Here is an 18,589-nt window from a genome sequence, read left to right on the forward strand (position 1 = left end):
CAGATTCACTCACAGGAAGCCCTTAGAGCAGAATTGGGTGTATAATAGATGCTCCAGGCTGGGCACGGTGGCTCATGCCTGTAATCCCAGCACTTTGGGAGGCCGAGGTGGGCTGATCGCCTGAAGTCAGGAGTTCGAGACCAGCCTGGCCAACATGGTGAAACCTCGTCTCTACTAAAAATACAAAATATTAGCTGGGCGTGGTGGTGGGCACCCGTAATCCCAGCTACTCAGGAGGCGGAGGCAGGAGAATCGCTTGAACCTGGGAGGCAGAGGTTGCAGTGAGCTGAGGTGGCATCACTACATTCCAACCTGGGCGACAGAGTGAGACTCCATCTAAAAAAAAAAAAAAAAAAAAAGGAAAAAAAAAAAGACACAGGCATTGGGCACCTGCTGTGTGCCTCATGGGCACTTGGCCTGCCACTGGGTACGTCGCCAGCACTTGATAAATGCTTTGTAATAAGTCTGCCAGGGATTAGAGGGACCCTGTGAGGGGGCTTCGTGTCTGGGTTGTTCTGTCCTCAAATTGCTCTGTGACCTTGGGCGTGTTAATTCCTCACTCTGAGCCTGCAGTTCATTCGTTATTTGACAGATAGGATCTCAGGCACCTATGCTGGAGGATGGATATAAGGTTAGCACAGGGTATGGCAGATAGTAGGTGCTTAATAAACACTGAGAATGATCATCTGTTTTTTTTTTTTTTTTTTTTTTTTTTTTGAGACATGGTCTTGCTCTGTCATCCAGGCTGGAGTGCAGTGGTACAATCTTGGCTCACAGCAACTTCCACCTCCTGGGTTCAAACAATTCTCATGGCTCAGCCTCCCAAATAGCTAAGACTATAGGTGCCCACCACCACGCCTGGCTAATTTTTGTATTTTTAGTAGAGATGGTATTTTGCCATGTTGGCCAGGCTGGTCTCGAACTCCTGGCCTCAAGTGACCCACCCACCTTGGCCTACCAAAGTGCTGGGATTACAGGTGTGAGCTACCACGTCTAGCTGAGAATGATTATCTTGGCTGCTATATTTATTGGTTGAAGGGATGAGCAGTGCCTTTTTTTTTTTTTTTTTTTTTTTGAGATCGAATCTTGCTCAGTTGCCCAGGCTGGAGTGCAGTGGTGCAATTTCAGCTCACTGCAGCCTGCACCTCATGGGTTCATTCTCCTGCCTCAGCCTCCTGAGTAGCTGGGATTACAGGCGCACACCATGTGTGCCAGGGATTACAGCCAGGCACACCATGCCTGGCTGCTTTTTTTGTATTTTTAGTAGAGACGGGGTTTCACCATGTTGACCAGGCTGGTCTTAAACTCCTGACCTCAGGTGATCCACCCGCCTTGGCCTCCCAAAATGCTGGGATTACAGGTGTGACCCACCGTGCCTGGCCCTCTTTCTTTCTTTCTTTCTTTTTTTTTTTTGAGACAGAGTCTCGCTCTTGTCGCCCAGGCTGGAGTGCAGTGGCACAATCTCGGCTCACTGCAACCTCCACCTCCTGAGTTCAAGCAATTCTCCTGCCTCAGCCTCCCAAGTAACTGGGATTACAGGCGCCTGCCACCACGCCTGGCTAATTTTTTGTATTTTTAGTAGAGACAGGGGTTCACCATGTTGGCCCGGCTGATCTCGAACTCCTGACCTCAGGTGATCCACTCACCTCGGCCTCCCAAAGTGCTAGGATTACAGGTGTGAGCCACTGCGCCCAGCCTAAAGCATTTCTTGTTTGTTTGTTTTTAAAGTTCATTCTTGGCAGGGCATGGTGGCTCACACCTGTAATCCCAATACTTTGGGAGGCTGGGGCTGGTGGATCACCTGTTAGGAGTCTGAGACCAACCTGACCAATATGATGAAACCCCATCTCTACTAAAAACACAAAAATTAGCCGGGTGTGGTGGTGGGTGCCAGCAACTCTGGAGGCTGAGGCAGGAGAATTGCTTAAACCCAGGAGGCAGAGGGTGAGCCAAGATTGCGCCACTGCACTCCAGCCTGGGCGACAGAGTGAGACTCCGTCTCACAAAACAAAACAAAACAAAACAACACAAAACAAAACAAAAAACATTTTATTCTCATTCATCTAATAGCAAGTGGTGGCCTGCCCGCCTCCACACAGTCATTCAGGGACCTGACTCCTTGCATTGGGGGCTCTGCAGTTCCCTGGGGCCTCTGCCCCTTATATGTACTAGCGAGTGGGGAAGGGGAACTTGGAACCCTCCATCTGGGCTTGGCATTCATCCCTACACCCCCATCCACTGGCACATCTCCTGGCCCTACCTGGGGCAGGGGAACTCCCTCCCCAGTTGGGGGCACATGCTAGATGCTTCAGCCATCTGTCCCTGGTACCACTCAGTGACCTGGGGGCGGAGCAGCTGCCCAGTTGGGGACTGGACCCTGGGGGTCCTGGTTGGAGTGGTCTGAGCATGAAGAGTCCAGGCTGGAGGCAGTGGGGGATGGTGTCAGGTGCTCCAGACGTCCCAGGGGACAGAAAGGAGGATGGGATCAGGCCCCAGCTCCCCCAGAGCCACCAAGCCAGCTGGGGTATGGGAGAGGACAGAGTGACTGGTTTATTATGCTTTGAGAATCTACCTACTTCCTGGCTGGTTGGTAAATGGCCTTTGCCCTTGGTCCCCTGAGAGACCTAGCCACCGAAAGGTTCACCATAGACCTCATCAAAGCCCCTGGCTGCCCTGGGGTCCTCCAGGGGGGAGGCTGAAGCTCCCGAAGGCCAGGCCGGGCAGGGCACCAGTGACGCTGTCCCCTCCGTCCTCCCTCCCAGCGGTCTCTCTGTGCTGATCCGCGTGCGCCTGGAGCTGCGGCGGCACCAGCGTGCCGGCCACACCATCCCGCGCATCTTTCAGGCGGTGGTGCAGCGACAGCCCGAGCGCCTGGCGCTGGTGGATGCCGGGACCGGCGAGTGCTGGACCTTCGTGCAGCTGGACGCCTACTCCAATGCGGTAGCTAACCTCTTCCGCCAGCTGGGCTTCGCACCGGGCGACGTGGTGGCCGTCTTCCTGGAGGGCCGGCCCGAGTTTGTGGGGCTGTGGCTGGGCCTGGCCAAGGCGGGCATGGAGGCCGCGCTGCTCAACGTGAACCTGCGGCGCGAGCCCCTGGCCTTCTGTCTGGGCACCTCGGGCGCTAAGGCCCTGATCTTTGGAGGAGAAATGGCGGCGGGTGAGGCCAGGCGTGGGCATCAGGTGGGCGGGGACCCAGGACTGGCCCCCGGGCGGGCGGGGAAATGCTGCACCCCGGGCCTCGGAAGGCGGCCGCCCTGGACGTGGCCATGAGGTGCACGGTCTGGGTATGCCCCGGGCAGGGAGTTGGTGCATCCCAGGCCTCGGGAGGGGGCCTGTCCGGCGGTGACCATGATCCGTATGTTGGGGACCACAGCGGTGGCCGAAGTGAGCGGGCATCTGGGGAAAAGTTTGATCAAGTTCTGCTCTGGAGACTTGGGGCCCGAGGGCATCTTGCCGGACACCCACCTCCTGGACCCACTGCTGAAGGAGGCCTCTACTGCCCCCTTGGCACAGATCCCCAGCAAGGGCATGGACGGTGAGTCAAGGGTGGGACCCCTGCCCTATCCCCTGCCCTATCTCCTGGTTCCCTACCCGCCCAGGCCCCGCCCCCAACTTCCAGGCCCCACCCCCAATGCTCAGGCCCCGTCCCTAACACCTGTATCTCCTACAGATCGTCTTTTCTACATCTACACGTCGGGGACCACTGGGCTGCCCAAGGCTGCCATTGTCGTGCACAGCAGGTGAGGGGCCCACAGGCATAATGCCCTCAGCTGCTGAGAGTGACCCAGGCTATCTTGCTAGCCCGATCTGCCCCTCAGCTCCTGTGGGCATCTCCACCTTACCCTGGGGATAGAGAGGGCAGCCACTGTTTCCTGAGCACTTGCTCTGTGTCTAGACCAGGGCCAAGCCCTCCACGAGTAAACTCATTGCAACCCTGGTAACTGTTTGGGGCTGGACAAAGGCATCACACCCATTTTCACATCCATCTTGGGACCCGGTTGCCCTGTGCCCACTACTCTGGGACCTCTCTCATCCCCCCACCTGTTCACCACATCCATCCCATCAGAAAAACTCGTCCCCTCCATCTGTCTACTTTTTTCCATGCCCCCCACCTGGACCTGTGCCAGGACCTCCTCAGGCTCCTCCTGCTCCCCCCCACTCTCCTCCACACACCATAGCCCGGTTCCTGTCAGCAGCTACGGGAGGGTTGAAAATCCTAAATCAGACCTCCCCTGCCCCAGTCCTCCCTGCACCTGCCGTGACCCTCAGAATAAAACCTTCTGTCGGGCCAGGCACGATGGCTCACGCCTGTAATCCCAGCACTTTGGGAGGCTGGGGCAGGCGGGTCACTTGATGTCAGGAGTTTGAGACCATCCTGACCAACGTGGTGAAACCCCGTCTCTACTAAAAATACAAAAATTAGCCAGGCGTGGTGGCACATGACTGTAATCCCAGCTACTCAGGAGGCTGAGGCAGGAGAATTGCTTGAACACGGAGGCGGAGATTACAGTGAGCTGAGATCACGCCACTGCACTCCAACCTGGGTGACACAGCAAGACTCCCTCTCAAAAACAACAACAACAACAAAAACAAAACAAACAAAACCTCTCTCAGATCGTGTGGCCTCTGCCACTTCCCTGATGTCATTTTCCTCCCCTTCACCCCTTGCTCACTCCTCAGCCCCCCAAACTCTTCAAACCCATACGCTCCTTCCGGCCTCAGGGCCCTTGCTGTGCTGTGCCTGGGCACTCTTCCATAGCTCACCGCCACAGCTCTTTCTTGCTAGGTCTCAGATCACACTTTACCTCCCCAGACAGGATTCCCCAACCGCCCTGGCTGCGTCACCATCAGCCCCTCTATGCCCTTTGACCCTGTTATATCCCTCGTGACACCTAACACCACCAACACTTGTTCGTTGCGTGTTTCTTTCCTGCCAGCCTGCGAACCCATGTGAACTGGGCTGGCTTTGCCTGAGTCCACACCCAGCATGCTTCCCCATGCCTGTACCCTGGGGGATTTAGGTCCCAGCCTCTGCCCTCCCGGCTCCCCCTCCCCCTGCAGGTACTACCGCATGGCAGCCTTCGGCCACCACGCCTACCGCATGCAGGCGGCTGACGTGCTCTATGACTGCCTGCCCCTGTACCACTCTGCAGGTACTATGGGGCGGCCTGGGTAGGGAACGGTGGGTGGGGGCGGAGGACCCCTTACCGAGGCCACCCTCTGCAGGAAACATCATCGGCGTGGGGCAGTGTCTCATCTATGGGCTGACAGTCGTCCTCCGCAAGAAATTCTCGGCCAGCCGCTTCTGGGACGACTGCATCAAGTACAACTGCACGGTCAGGCCCTGCCTTGTTCTGTCTAGACCCCGCCCCTCCCAGCCAGGCCTCACCTCCTCCCAATCAGGCCCCACCACCTCCTGGTGAGGCCCCTCCCCTCCCAGCAAAGCCCCACCTCCTCCTGGCCAGGCCCCGCCCTCTCCCAGCCAGGCCCCGCCCCCGACCAGGCTCTATTCCCTTAACTCCCTTCTGTGCGCCCTCCTGCCCACCTGCTGGCACAACCTGCTCCCCGGTCTCTGGGGGTGGGGTGGGGAGCGGGTGTCCAGACCAGGGCTAAACCCTCCATGTGTAAACTCAATGGAATCCTATAACTGCTGGGAGGGTGGACCCATTTTGCAGCTGGGGAAACTGAGGCTTGTAATGCGGCTGGGATTGGGCCCAGGGTGCCTGAGCTCCTTAAGGCAATGCCTTCCCCATGCCTTGTGCCCTGTGGGTCTTCCCTGCTGCTGACTGTAGAGAATTGAGACCCTGGGACGGGAAGGGCGATGAGGCTGGGGCTTCCAGGTGAGGAATGCGTGAGTCGGAGGTGGAGGCATCTGCTGTCCCGGAGAGGAGAGCAGGCGGAGGTTAACAGCAGGAATTCTCCTTTCCCCTCCGCGGTGAGAGGAAACCAGGCTGAGGGTTTCAGTGCTGTAACCGGGGGCAGGATACAGGAAATACAGGTGGGAGGTACAGGAAACAGGTATGGAGCCCGGAGGGAATAGCAAGGCTGGCCGGGAAGGATTGGATGTGAAGTTGTCCAGGGACTCTGGCAAGTTGGCAGACGCAGATTGGACAGATGGGACCCAGAGAGGTTCAGCCACTTGTCCAGGTCACACAGCTGAGCAGGGGTTGGAGGCTCCGGGCTGAGCATCCTGGGGTACACCACAAGGTCCACAGCTGTGCTTGGCTCCGCTTTTAAGGAGTTTCGGTTCTGGTTGGCGGGCGGGCGGGGGTAGTCTTGGGAAAATTACTAATCTGCATGTTGAAATGCAAAAGTATATTTTTATTTTGTTTATTTATTATCATATATTTTTTTGAGACAGGATCTCACTCTGTCACCCAGGCTGGAGTGCAGTGGCACCATCATGGCGCACTGCAGCTTCGACCTCCTGGGCTCAAGTGATCCTCCAGCATCGGCCTGCCAAGTAGCTGGGACTACAGGTGCGCACCACCACGCCTGGCTCATTTTTGAATTTTTTTTGTAGAGAAGGGATTTCGCCATGTTGCCCAGGCTGGTCTCAAACTCCTGGGTTCAAGCAATCCACCCACCTCAGCCTCCCAAAGTGCTGGGATTACAGGCGTGAGCCACTGTACCCAGCCCAAAAGTATCTTTTAAAAAAAATTATAGACAGTAGCAAATACACATAGAAGTGGACAGAAAAGTATAGAGAGTTCTGGTGCACCCCTCAGCTGGACCCAGGGGCCATCAGATACCCTGTCCTGTCCCTCTCCCCCTCCCCACATCTTCCCCTCGGCAATGGCGTAAAGCATCCCTCAGACAGCATCATGTTTCCTAGGTAGCTGTTTCGGTATAACCTTTGAAAGATGAGTATGTGTTTTTTCAAATTAAAGTGAAATTCATATAAATTAGCCATATTAAAGTGAATAATTTGGCCAGGCACAGTGGCTCACGCCTGTAATCCCTGCACTTTGGGAGGCTGAGGTGGGCAGATCACTTGAGGTCAGGAGTTTGAGACCAGCCTGTCCAACATGGTGAAACCCCATCTCTACTAAAAGTACAGAAATGTAGCATGGCATGGTGGTTGGTGCCTGTAATCCCAGCTACTCGGGAGGCTGAGGTGGAGAATTGCTTGAACCTGGGAGGCAGGGGTTGCAGTGAGCCAAGATTGCATCACCGCACTCCAGCCTGGGCACGACAGAGCGAGAAATCCATCTCAAAAAAAAAAAAAAAAAAAAAATTGGCTGGGCATGATGCTGCGTGCCTGTAATCCCAGCTACCTGGAAGGCTGAGGCAGGAGAATCGCTTGAACCTGGGAAGCCGAGGCTGCAGTGAGCTGAGATCGTGCCACTGCACTCCAGCCTGGGCAGCAGAGTGAGATTGAGATTCCATCTTTAAAAAAAAAAAAAGGTCAATAATTTGGTGGCATTTACAATGTACAATCACCATGTCTATCTAGATCCAGAACATTCTCATGCTCCCCAAAGGAAATCCCATCCCCAGTTACTCCCCATTCCTCCACCCCCAGCCCCTGGCAACCACTAATCTGCTTCCCGTCTCTATGATTTGCCTGTTCTGGACATTTCAGATCAGTGGAGTCAGACACTGTAGCCTTTTGTGTCTGGTAAGGATTGTTTTTAAGTGACAGTGATTTATCAGTGTCATTAGGAATCTGGACAGTGGCTCAATCCTGTTTCACAATGTCAAAAATGTGTTTTTTCTTATTTCCATAATTAAACACACAACCACCATTATGACTGGTTGATGTGTCTTGTAAGAATTCTTGGCTAAGCACAATGGCTCATGCCTGTAATCCCAGCACTTTGGGAAGCCGAGGTGGGAGGATCACTTGAGCCCAAGAGTTGGAGACCAGCCTGGGCAACATAGCGAGTCCCTCATCTCTACAAAAAAATTGAAAATCTAGCTGGTTGTGGTGGGTTGTGCCTGTAGTCCCAGATGCTTGGGAGGCTGAGGTGGGAGGATTGCTTGAGCCCAGGAGGTCAAGGCTGCTATGAGCCGTGATTGTGCCAGTGTACTCCAGCCTGGGCAACAGAACAAGCCCCTATCTCCAAAAAAAAAAAAAAAAAAAAGAAAGAAAAGAAAAAAAGAGATATTTCATCTGTAGGTGCCTTTTCTCTTTCTGTCTGTCTCTCTTCCCTCTTGGAGTTTATTACAGAAATTGAGATAGTGTCCAGACTAGGTTTGACTCTTAACATTTGGGGCTGGATCATTCCCTGGGGTGGGAGGTGTCCTGTGCATTGTAGCATATATTTAGCAACATACCTGGCCTCCACGCACCGGATGCCAGTAGCAGTCCCTTTCCCCCCAGTCGTGACAATTAAAAAAAAAATGTGTCTAGACATTGCTAAGGGTCCCTGGGGGACAGAATGGTCCCCGCTTGAGAATCAGGGGTCTAGATATTTTATCGGCTTCAAACTCAACTTTTTTGGCAAAGATTCCTTATGGGTGGTGCGGTGTCCTCCCACTGGGAAGCCCGTCACGTCTGATGGCCTCTCTTTGTCCTTGACATACCATCTTGCATTGGTTGCTACTTACTGTCTCCGGGCCCTTGGAAGCTCATTCTGTCAGTTTCCTAGAAGTGGAATTTTGTGTCAAATAAGGCACACAGTGAACATTGAGAGGCTCTTTAAGAAATAGAGGATGGGAAGTTAGCCAGGCGTGGTGGCAGGCGCCTGTAGTCCCAGCTATTTGGGAGGCTGAGGCAGGAGAATCCTGTGAACCCAGGAGGTGGAGGTTGCAGTGAGCCGAGATCACGCCACTGCACTCCAGCCTGGGTGACAGAGTGAAACTCCATCTCAAAAAAAACAAAAACAAAAACAAACCAAACCAGAGGACAGAATCTCTAAACATGATGTTTAACAAGGACACAAGGAGAAAACAAGAGCATGCATTTATTTGGATTCAGAAATTACATCTCCTGATTGCAGCATAGGGAAACTGCTTGCTGCTGTGTTATCTGTAAAATCAGTTGCAGTGTAGCCATTCTCATGGGGGCAGGAGGTTATAATCTAGAAGTTTACTGACTTTTTTTTTTTTTTTTTTTTTTTTTTGAGACAGTTTTGCTGCATCTCCCAGGCTGGAATGGAGAGGTGTGATCTCGGCTCACTGCAACCTCCTTCTCCTCCTGGGTTCAAGTGATTCCCCTGCCTCAGTCTCCCGAGTAGCTAGGATTACAGGGGTCCAACACCAAGCCTGGCTAATTTTTTGTATTTTTAGTAGAGACGGGGTTTTGCCATGTTGGCCAGGCTGGTCTCGAACTCCTGACCTCAGGTGATCTGCCTGCCCCAGCCTCCCAAACTGCTGGGATTACAGCCATGAGCCACAGCACCTGGCTTTTGTTGCTTATTTCTTTCTTACTGTACATGTGCTAACAAAAAAGGGAAGGTGGAGCCCCCATGGTGGAGGCTACCTGCCCAGCCCCAGGTAGCCCTTTCCTTTTTTTTTTTCTCTCTTTTTTGAGACGGAATCTCACTCGGTTGCCCAGACCTGAGTGCAGTGGCGTGATCTTGGCTCACTACAACCTCCACCTCCCAGGTTCAAGTGATTCTCCTGCCTCAGGCTCCTGAATAGCTGGGATTCAGGCATGTGCCACCACTCCCGGCTAATTTTGTATTTTTAGTAGAGATGGGGTTTCACCATGTTGGCCAGGCTGGTCTCGAACTCAGATGATCCGCCCGCCTTGGCCTCCCAAAGTGCTGGGATTACGGGCGTGAGCCACCATGCCCAGCCCCCGGTAGCCTTTTTGTTGATGCAGCTGCTGGCATCCCCCCGTGCAAGCTTCCAGCTTCCTTATCTGTGTTTGCAGCCCGATCTTCCAGGCTGCTTTTTGTTAGAAAATAAGTGATTTCTTGGGCTGCTTTTTGTTAGAAGGGAAGTTCTACCAAGAACTCTTTTTTTTTTCAAATAAAAAAGAAATAGGCAACGTGGAGTAGCTACCCACTTGCATAATAAGAGATTGGGTTGGGGGCTACCAGAGACTTGTACCCTATGTGGATGGCACACCTGGTCCTCACCGGTTTTTCGCTGTCTATTTAGATCAGATACAGCCTACCTGCTAGCTTGTCTATTAAAATCCTTGCTTTTTTTTTTTTTTTTTTTTTTTCCCGAGGTGGAGTCTTGCTCTTGTCCCCAGGCTGGAGTGCAATGGGGCAATCTTGGCTTACTGCGACCTCTGCCTCTTGGGTTCAAGAGATTCTCCTGCCTCAGCCTCCCGAGTAGCTGGGATTACAGGCACATGCCACCAAGCCTGGCTAAATTTTCTTGTATTTTTGTAGAGATGAGGTGTCACTACATTGGCCAGGCTGGTCTCGAACTTCTGACCTGAAGTGATCTGCCCACCTCGGCCTCCCAAACTGCTGGGTTTACAGGCGTGAGCCACCGTGCCCAGCCATGTGCCCATTCTTAAACCAGTCATATTAGCTGAGGAGGGGCTGGGCTGATTGGCCAGGTTCTCTCCTGGAGATGGTGTGGACTGCACCACACCTAAGACAGTGGCCCAAGTCTGAGAATGGAGGGAGAGGACCCTCCTTCTTAGGTCCCCACTGTTGGTCAGCAGCCAGTGATCTCGGGTGCACTGTGTTTCCTCTCTGGGCCTCAGTACCTTCATCTCCAAGCCCAGCTCAGAGAGTGGCGGTGGTGTCTGCTGATCATATTGGTTTAATCATCAGCTATTTAGTCAGTACCTTCTCAGGGGCTCAGCTGGGGGCACAGGGGATGCCTCAGTGACGTTTAAGCTGAGACTGAAGAGTTCAGGCAAATGCATCTGGGGGGAAGACTGCTTCAGGCAAAAGGCTAGCGTGTGCAAAGTCCCTGAGGAGGCAGAGTGTTCAGCGGAGATGGAGGGAGAGGAGGCAGCAGGGGCGGCAGGGCCAGATCCACTTGGCCACAGGAAGAAATGTAGGTTTCATTCTGTGAGTGAGTGGGAAGCCCAGAGCACATTTGCAGCTGTTACAATCCATGTAGTGGGTAATCCCTGGCATGCAACTGTTTTATTCCGACTCTGGGGCCGGGATGCCTGGCTTCAAATCAGATTCTGCCACTTCCCAGCTCTGTGATCTCGTTCCAGTTCCCTACCATCTGTGAGCCTCGGTTTCTCCATCTGTAAAGTGGGGGGGTGGGGGGCGGGGACAGTCATTCCTAAGCCCACCTGGAGAGGAGAACTCAAAGGCACCGTGGGGCATCTGGCGGATGACCCCAGGAAGCCATTGCGGGGCTGGAGAATGTGTGGCAGGGAGGGAAGATGTCCTGCAGGGGGAGCCCATGAGCAGGTGGCTCCGTGGGCACCTGAGGCTCTGTCTGGATGCAGAGCAGCCTAGTGCGTGCACCTGGGAGTGGTCTGCCCAGGGGTGACGCTCTGGCCAGCCCAGGCTCAGCCAGGGGACTCTAGGTAACAGTGTAGGCTCCAGGCCGAGGATTGCCCTGCGGGGTGTCAACTCTCCTGCTAGTCCTGCCCTGTGTGCCTGCTGAGGCTCAGACAGGGATGTGTTATCGCCAGAAAGCTGTCCGGCAGAATCGAGGGGCCATGAAGGGGTGCGGGTAGGGAGAGGGGGAAGAAGACACTGACTGCATCTGCTTGGATAGAAGTTGCCTCCGGCCAGGCACACGTAGCTCACACCTGGAATCTCACACTTTGGGAGGCTGAGGCAGGATTGCTTGAGGCCAGGAGTTCAAGACAAGCCTGGGCAACAGAGCGAGATCCCCCATCTCTACAAAAAAATCTGTAGTCCCAGCTACTCGGGAGGCTAAGGCTGGAGGATCACTTGAACCCAGGAGTTTGAGGCTGCAGTGAGCCCTGATCACGCTACTGCACTCCAGCAGCCTGGACGGCACAGGGAGACCCCAACTTAAAAAAAAACAAAAAACAAAAAAACTGCATCCTAGGTCCTTTGCAAGAGACTAAACGAGTCCTAGGAGTCAATGTGAACCCTAATGGAGTGTGGACGATTCTGCAGCTATCATCATCCTTAGGCTGTTTCGCTCACAGGATTAGCTCCCTGGGTAGGGCGGTCTCGGGGTCTCTCCTCTGATCCGGGCTCCCCACCGCCTGCCGGTCCCATCACCCACTTCCTCACTCCGCCCCCCAGGTGGTTCAGTACATCGGTGAGATTTGCCGCTACCTACTGAAGCAGCCGGTGCGCGAGGCGGAGAGGCGACACCGTGTGCGCCTGGCAGTGGGGAACGGGCTGCGTCCAGCCATCTGGGAGGAGTTCACGCAGCGCTTCGGCGTGCGCCAGATCGGGGAGTTCTACGGCGCCACCGAGTGCAACTGCAGCATTGCCAACATGGACGGCAAGGTGCGCACCAGCAGGGCCCCGGGGCAGGTCTCGCAGTTCAGGGACGGCCACTGCCTTCTCTTCCTGGGGCCCCTGGGATCCATAAAGCAGCCTGGACTAGCGCGGAAGGTTCCGCCAAGGCGCGTGCAGTACTGGCGTAAGGAGAATTCCTGGGACTGCCGATGCACCACCAGAGGATTAATGCACAGCATGCAGGAAGAATCCTCAAGCCTGCACAGTCATGTGACTGTGATCCTTGAGTCAGGAGAGTTGGAGGATAGGTATGGCTGTGCGCCCTGGCAAGTGCCTCAGCCTTTCTGAGCCTTAGTTTCTGCGTGTGGAGATTAGTTAGGAGAATAGGGCTCTGGGTACCTTGCTGTTATTTTTGTTGTTGTCGTCGTTGTTTGAGACAGAGTCTCGCTCTGTCGCCCAGGCTGGAATGCAGCCGTGTGATCATAGCTCACTGTAGCCTTCAGTTCCTGAGCTCGAGCGATCCTCCTGCCTCAGCCTCCCAACTTGCTAGCAAACAGATACCTTCATAATTAGCAACTACTTACTCTATTAATCATCTCCATTCTGCGCTTGCATGAATCTCCCTCTCCTTTCCCAAGCCCCTCCCATCCAAGGCCAAGAACAGACCATAATAATGATCATAAAGCAAATGTCGGCCGGGCACGGTAGCTCACACCTGTAGTCCTAACACTTTGGGAGGCTGAGGCAGGAGGATCACTTGAGGCCAGGAGTTTGAGACCAGCATAGGCAATGTGGTGAGACTCCCTTCTCTACAAAAAATAAAAAATTAGCCAGGCATGGTGGTGGGTGCCTGTAGTCACTGCTACTAGGGAGGCTGAGGCGGGAGGATCACTTGAGCTCACCAGATTGAGGTTGCAGTGAGCTATGACTGCACCACTGGACTCCAGCCTGGGCAACAGAGTGAGACTCTGTCTCTCTAAAAAGGAAAAAAATAAGAAAGAAAGCAGCAAGTGCCATGGGGGCTGGGTCCCCAATGCCAAGAACAATGCTCCTTCCTCCCTGTGCTTGGTGTTGGATGGCCAGCCCCCAGGGCACTTTTGCTCATGTAGCTCAGATTCCTGCATAGGAAACACACCAGGCCGGGCATGGTGGCTCAGGTCTGTAATCCCAGCACCTTGGGAGGCCGAGGCGGGCGGATCACTTGAGGTCACAAGTTTGAGACCAGTCTGGCCAACATGGCAAAACCCCATCTCTACCAAAAATACAAAAAACAAACAAACAAAAAATTAGCTGGGCTCAGTGGCATGCACCCATAATCTCAGACTCAGGAGGCTGAGGCATGAGAACCACTTGAACCTGGAAGGCAGAGGTTACAGTGAGCGAATTTGCACCACTGAATTCCAGCCTAGGCGACAGAGTGAGACTCTGTCAAAAAAAAAAAAAAAGGGAAAGGGGAAAGGCAGAAAGAAACACAGCAGACAGGGTGTAGTGGCTCAAACATGTTGGATGAGCATTTGCGTTCATAGAACCATGCCGAGCAGGGTGGCGGGCAGCAGGGGAGGCTCTGCAGTATCTCATGTAGCTGTAGGGCCCACACTGAGGCATCCACTTCCTGCCAGCATGGATGGTTTTGTGGCCCAGGAAGTGGGTGCCAGTGGCAGGTCTTCTCTTGACTGAATGCAGGCTGGGAAAGTGGGAGGAGGGGCCCTGAGTTGGAGGCGGCATTTACTACCCTGCTTTTGCAGATCAGCCGAGGTCAGAGAGCTTAGAGTGACACTGGAGGTGCTAGTTCCAAGCCCCGGGGCAAGGCAGGCAAAGTGTTAGTGAGAAGGCCCCCGCATATCCCTGGCTCCTTCCAACTCGGTTCACCCCATCCCAGGTCGGCTCCTGTGGTTTCAACAGCCGCATCCTGCCCCACGTGTACCCCATCCGGCTGGTGAAGGTCAATGAGGACACGATGGAGCTGCTGCGGGATGCCCAGGGCCTCTGCATCCCCTGCCAGGCCGGTGAGCAGGGCCCCCAGGTGGTCCCCCCAGGAGCTCAGGTCCCCACGCGCTGCCTGCCTAGCGCAGCCTGAGCGTGGCCTCCTCCCTAGGGGAGCCTGGCCTCCTCGTGGGCCAGATCAACCAACAGGACCCGCTGCGCCGCTTCGACGGTTATGTCAGTGAGAGCGCCACCAGCAAGAAGATTGCCCACAGCGTCTTCAGCAAGGGCGACAGCGCCTACCTCTCAGGTGCGCAGCCTGCTAGGCCCTGGTGACTGGCTGTGCGGATGGGGAGCCGCCACCCATCTGCCCCCTTTCTCCTCTGCCAGGTGACGTGCTAGTGATGGACGAGCTGGGCTACATGTACTTCCGGGACCGTAGTGGGGATACCTTCCGCTGGCGAGGGGAAAATGTCTCCACCACCGAGGTGGAGGGCGTGCTGAGCCGCCTGCTGGGCCAGACAGACGTGGCCGTCTATGGGGTGGCTGTTCCAGGCAAGCTGGGGTTGCAGGGGGTGGTCCTGAGGCATGGTTCCGAGGGAGCTCAGCCAAAAGGGGCTTGGAGGTACAGGTGCTCTTGGGCAGTGCACAACCTGGACAACTGCTCATGGCAGCCCAGGAGGAAGCACTGGAACTGGAGCCAGTTCACCTGGGGGATGCTGAGCCTCAGTTTTGTCATCCAGAAAATGGGATCATGAAAGCCCACCTGTCTCAGGGCTTCAACAAGCCAAGCAGGAGCGCCATAAAATGTGTGCTGCTTCCATAAATGTCAGCCCAGGTGGGGAGAGACTGGAAATGAGAGACCAGGGGCTACTGCTTGACAGTGTATCTGGTCCTGCTGGTGGGGAGGATGAGGGGTGCGGTGTCTCCAGCTGAGCCTCTGCCTCCAGGAGTGGAGGGTAAGGCAGGGATGGCGGCCATCGCAGACCCCCACAGCCTGCTGGACCCCAACGCGATGTACCAGGAACTGCAGAAAGTGCTGGCACCCTATGCCCGGCCCATCTTCCTGCGCCTCCTGCCCCAGGTGGACACCACAGGTGCGAGTCTCCCCCACCCCAACCTCCCTCTTCATCCATCAGCACGTCTGTTGATTCATGTCTTGGTCCATCTCGTGTTGCTCTAAAAGAATATCTGGCTGGGTGCGGTGGCTCACGCCTGTAATCCCAGCACTTTGGGAGGCTGAGGCAGGTGGCTCACCTGAGGTCAGGAGTTCGAGACCAGCCTGGCCAACATGGTGAAACCATCTCTCTAATAAACATACAAAAAATATTAGCTGGGTGTGGTGGTTCATGTCTGTAATCCCAGCTACTTGAGAAACTGAGGCGGGAGAGTTGCTTGAACCGGGAGGCAGAGGTTGCAGTGAGCCGAGATGGCGCCACTGTACTCCAGCCTGGGTGACAGAGTAAGACACTGTCTCAAAAGAATAATAATAAATAATTTCAACATGATTTTTGGTGTGGACAAACAAATCGTATCCAAACCATTTACTTATTCATCCTAGTTCAGGACACTGTCCTGGGACTGACACAAGGGTTCATAGCCAGCTAGCACTGTGGGCTCACGCAGGTCCTTTCTGCTGTTTTATTTTAGTAGTTACTTATTTCCATTCCTCACTTCCACTGTCATTAAGCATTCTGAACTAGTCAGTGTTATCTTTCCTTTTTTTTTTTTTTTTTTTTGAGATGGAGTCTGTCTCTATCACCCAGGCTGGAGTGTAGTGGCACAATCTCGGCTCACTGCAACCTCACTTCAGCCTCCTGGGTTCAAGTGATTCTCCCGCCTCAGCCTCCCAAGTAGTTGGAACTACAGGCACATGCCATGACACCTGGCTAATTTAAAAAAAAAAAAAAAATTGTTGAGAGGCTGAGGCGGGACGATCACTTGAGGTCAGGAGTTCGAGACCAGCCTGGTCAACACAGTGAAACCCTGTCTCTATTAAAATTACAAAAATTAGGCAGGCATGGTGGCACGCTCCTGTAATCCCAGCTACTTGGGAGGCTGAGGCAGGAGAATTGCTTGAACCTGGGAGGTGGAGGTTGCAGTAGGCCAAGATCATGCCATTGCACTCAAGCCTAGGTGACAGAGCAAGACTATGTCTCAAAAAAAGAAAAAAAAAAAAAAAAGAAGAAGAAACAAAAATTGTTTTTGTAGAGACAGGGTCTGTGTTGCCCAGGCTGGTCTCAAACTCCTGGGCACAAGTGACCCTCTTGCCTTGGCCTCCCAAAGCATTGAGATTATAGGCATGAGCCATTATTGTGCCTAGCCCCAATAAAACTTTATTTACAAAAACAGGTGGAGGGCCAAATTTGGCCCACAGGATGTAAGTTGCTAAACTCTGATCCGTTGTGTAATAGATACAGCCCTGCCTGTCATGTGGGGAATGGACACATGACCAGGCAGGGTGCAGTTTCTTGCTCTGGTGAGGAGTGGTCAGGGAGGCCTCCCTGGAGGAGGGGGCATGAAGCCAGGATCTGACAGACAAGGGGGAATCAGGCAGGCAAAATGGGGAAGAACATTCCTGCCCAGGGGACAGGCTGTGGGGAGGCCCAGAGGTGCAGGAGAGGGCGTTGAGTTGAGGCCTCCCAGAAGCCACCTGCTCAGCCCTTATCTGTCCCCCATCCCCACTATAGGCACCTTCAAGATCCAGAAGACGAGGCTGCAGCGAGAGGGCTTTGACCCGCGCCAGACCTCGGACCAGCTCTTCTTCCTGGACCTGAAGCAGGGCCACTACCTGCCCTTAAACGAGGTGGTCTACACTCGCATCTGCTCGGGCGCCTTCTCCCTCTGAAGCTGTCTCCCTACTGGCCAGAAACTTCGGGCCTGGTGGGAAAGGCCGGCTTGAGCCAGACAGCCCTGCCTCGGGGTGGCCACCTCCTACACACCCACTTGGCCAAGCTGTACCTGGCAGGGCCCATCCTAGACTGAGAAACTGGAACCTCAGAGGAACCCATGCCTTTCTGCTGCCTTGGTGCCCGTGTCTGTCTCCCCTCCCTGCTTTCCGGCCTCTGTCTCCTTCCATCCCTGTCCCTATCTGGTCTTAACTCTTCCCTCTTTTTCTTCCCGCCCCCCTCCTTTTTTTTTTTTTTTTTGAGACAGAGTCTTGCTCTGCTGCCCCGGTTACAGCGCAGTGGTGTGATCTCGGCTCACTGCAACCTCTGCCTCTGGGTTCAAGTGATCCTCCCCCCTCAGCCTCCTGAGAGCTGGGATTACGGGCACCCACCACCACATCCAGCTAATTTTTATATTTTTAGTAGAGATGGGGTTTCACCATGTTGGTCAGGCTGGTCTTGAACTCCTGACCTCAGGTGATCCGCTGGCTTCGGCCTCCCAGAGTGCTGGGATTACAGGCGTGAGCCACCGGGCCCAGCCTTTCCTTTTTCCTCTCTTCTCCTGCCGAGTGGAACACGCATGTCCTGGAAGCTGCGTCTTGTGCGGGGCCCAGCTGCTCTCGGGGGCTGCATGAATCATCTCCCCTGGGCCCTGGACTCAGACTGGGGCCTCCCCACCTCCCTCTCGGCTGTGCCTTACAGAGCCCCGGTCCAGGCCTCCTGCGGCTGTTGGGTTCCAGATGCTGCAGCTCCATGTGACTTCCCAGCAGGCCCTCCACCCTCCCTGCTGAATGGAGGAGCTGGGGGTCCCCCAGGCCAACTGGAAACATCTCCCAGGCTAGGCCAATTGCCTTTTGCACTTCCCTGTTCCTGTCACATTTCCCCAGCCCCACCTTCCCCTCCTGATGCCCTGAAAGCTTCCGGAATTGACTGTGACCGCTTGGATGTCGCCACTGTCAGCCGCTGCCTTGATGTCCCCATTTAGCCATCTTCATGGAGCTCCTGCTGGAGGTCCCTGAACCCTGCACTTCGTGGCTGCTCAGCTGGCTGCTTCCTGTCCTGGGAGGAGGCCTCCTGGGTATCCTCATCTGCTGTGGCTACCGGAGGATCCCATAGGAGAGGCAGCAGAGGGGTCAGCGGAGGTCTCTTGCCAGGGACTGGCCTCTCAAGCCTCAGGGGTTCTAGCCTGTTAAATATCTCCCACATCACGGTGGCCCCTCCAATGTCCCCACTGATGGCTCTGACACTATGTTGGTGGCGATGTTCCAGACAATCCCACCAGGACGGCCCAGACATCCCTACTGGCCTCGCTAGTGGCTCATCTCGGACACCCATGCCAGCCTTTCTGGGGCCGGCCACCCAGGCCGCCTGTCCATCGGTCCTCCCTCCAGCAGCACCCCCGGCCCCTGGAGTGGTGGGGCCATGGCAAGAGACACCATGGCGTCTCATGCGAACTTTCCTGGGCACTGTGGTTTTATTTCCTAATTGATTTAAGAAATAAACCTGAAGACCATC

General features: G+C 54.6%; 1 protein-coding gene across 21 annotated transcripts in view; it reads left to right on the plus strand.

Annotated features, from left to right (window-relative positions):
* Positions 1–18,589, plus strand: part of SLC27A1 (solute carrier family 27 member 1) — a 41,959-nt gene extending 23,370 nt beyond the window's left edge. For 6 of the 21 annotated variants that reach the window (XM_074026341.1, XM_074026339.1, XM_015440234.4 and 3 more), the window contains exons 3-13: positions 2,763–3,157; positions 3,374–3,535; positions 3,671–3,740; positions 5,062–5,153; positions 5,227–5,336; positions 12,102–12,311; positions 14,143–14,269; positions 14,359–14,496; positions 14,577–14,741; positions 15,137–15,283; positions 16,877–18,589. In XM_074026341.1, coding sequence (XP_073882442.1) covers positions 2,763–3,157; positions 3,374–3,535; positions 3,671–3,740; positions 5,062–5,153; positions 5,227–5,336; positions 12,102–12,311; positions 14,143–14,269; positions 14,359–14,496; positions 14,577–14,741; positions 15,137–15,283; positions 16,877–17,034 — 1,774 coding nt within the window. In that variant the 3' untranslated portion in view covers positions 17,035–18,589. Of the gene's footprint in view, positions 1–2,762; positions 3,158–3,373; positions 3,536–3,670; positions 3,741–5,061; positions 5,154–5,226; positions 5,337–6,361; positions 6,480–12,101; positions 12,312–14,142; positions 14,270–14,358; positions 14,497–14,576; positions 14,742–15,136; positions 15,284–16,876 lie in introns of all 21 variants that reach the window. The other 15 variants (XM_074026342.1, XM_065535179.1, XM_015440235.4 and 12 more) reach the window with 6 other exon arrangements.

Source organism: Macaca fascicularis, chromosome 19 (genome assembly GCF_037993035.2).
Source record: "Macaca fascicularis isolate 582-1 chromosome 19, T2T-MFA8v1.1".
Taxonomy (NCBI): domain Eukaryota; kingdom Metazoa; phylum Chordata; class Mammalia; order Primates; family Cercopithecidae; genus Macaca; species Macaca fascicularis.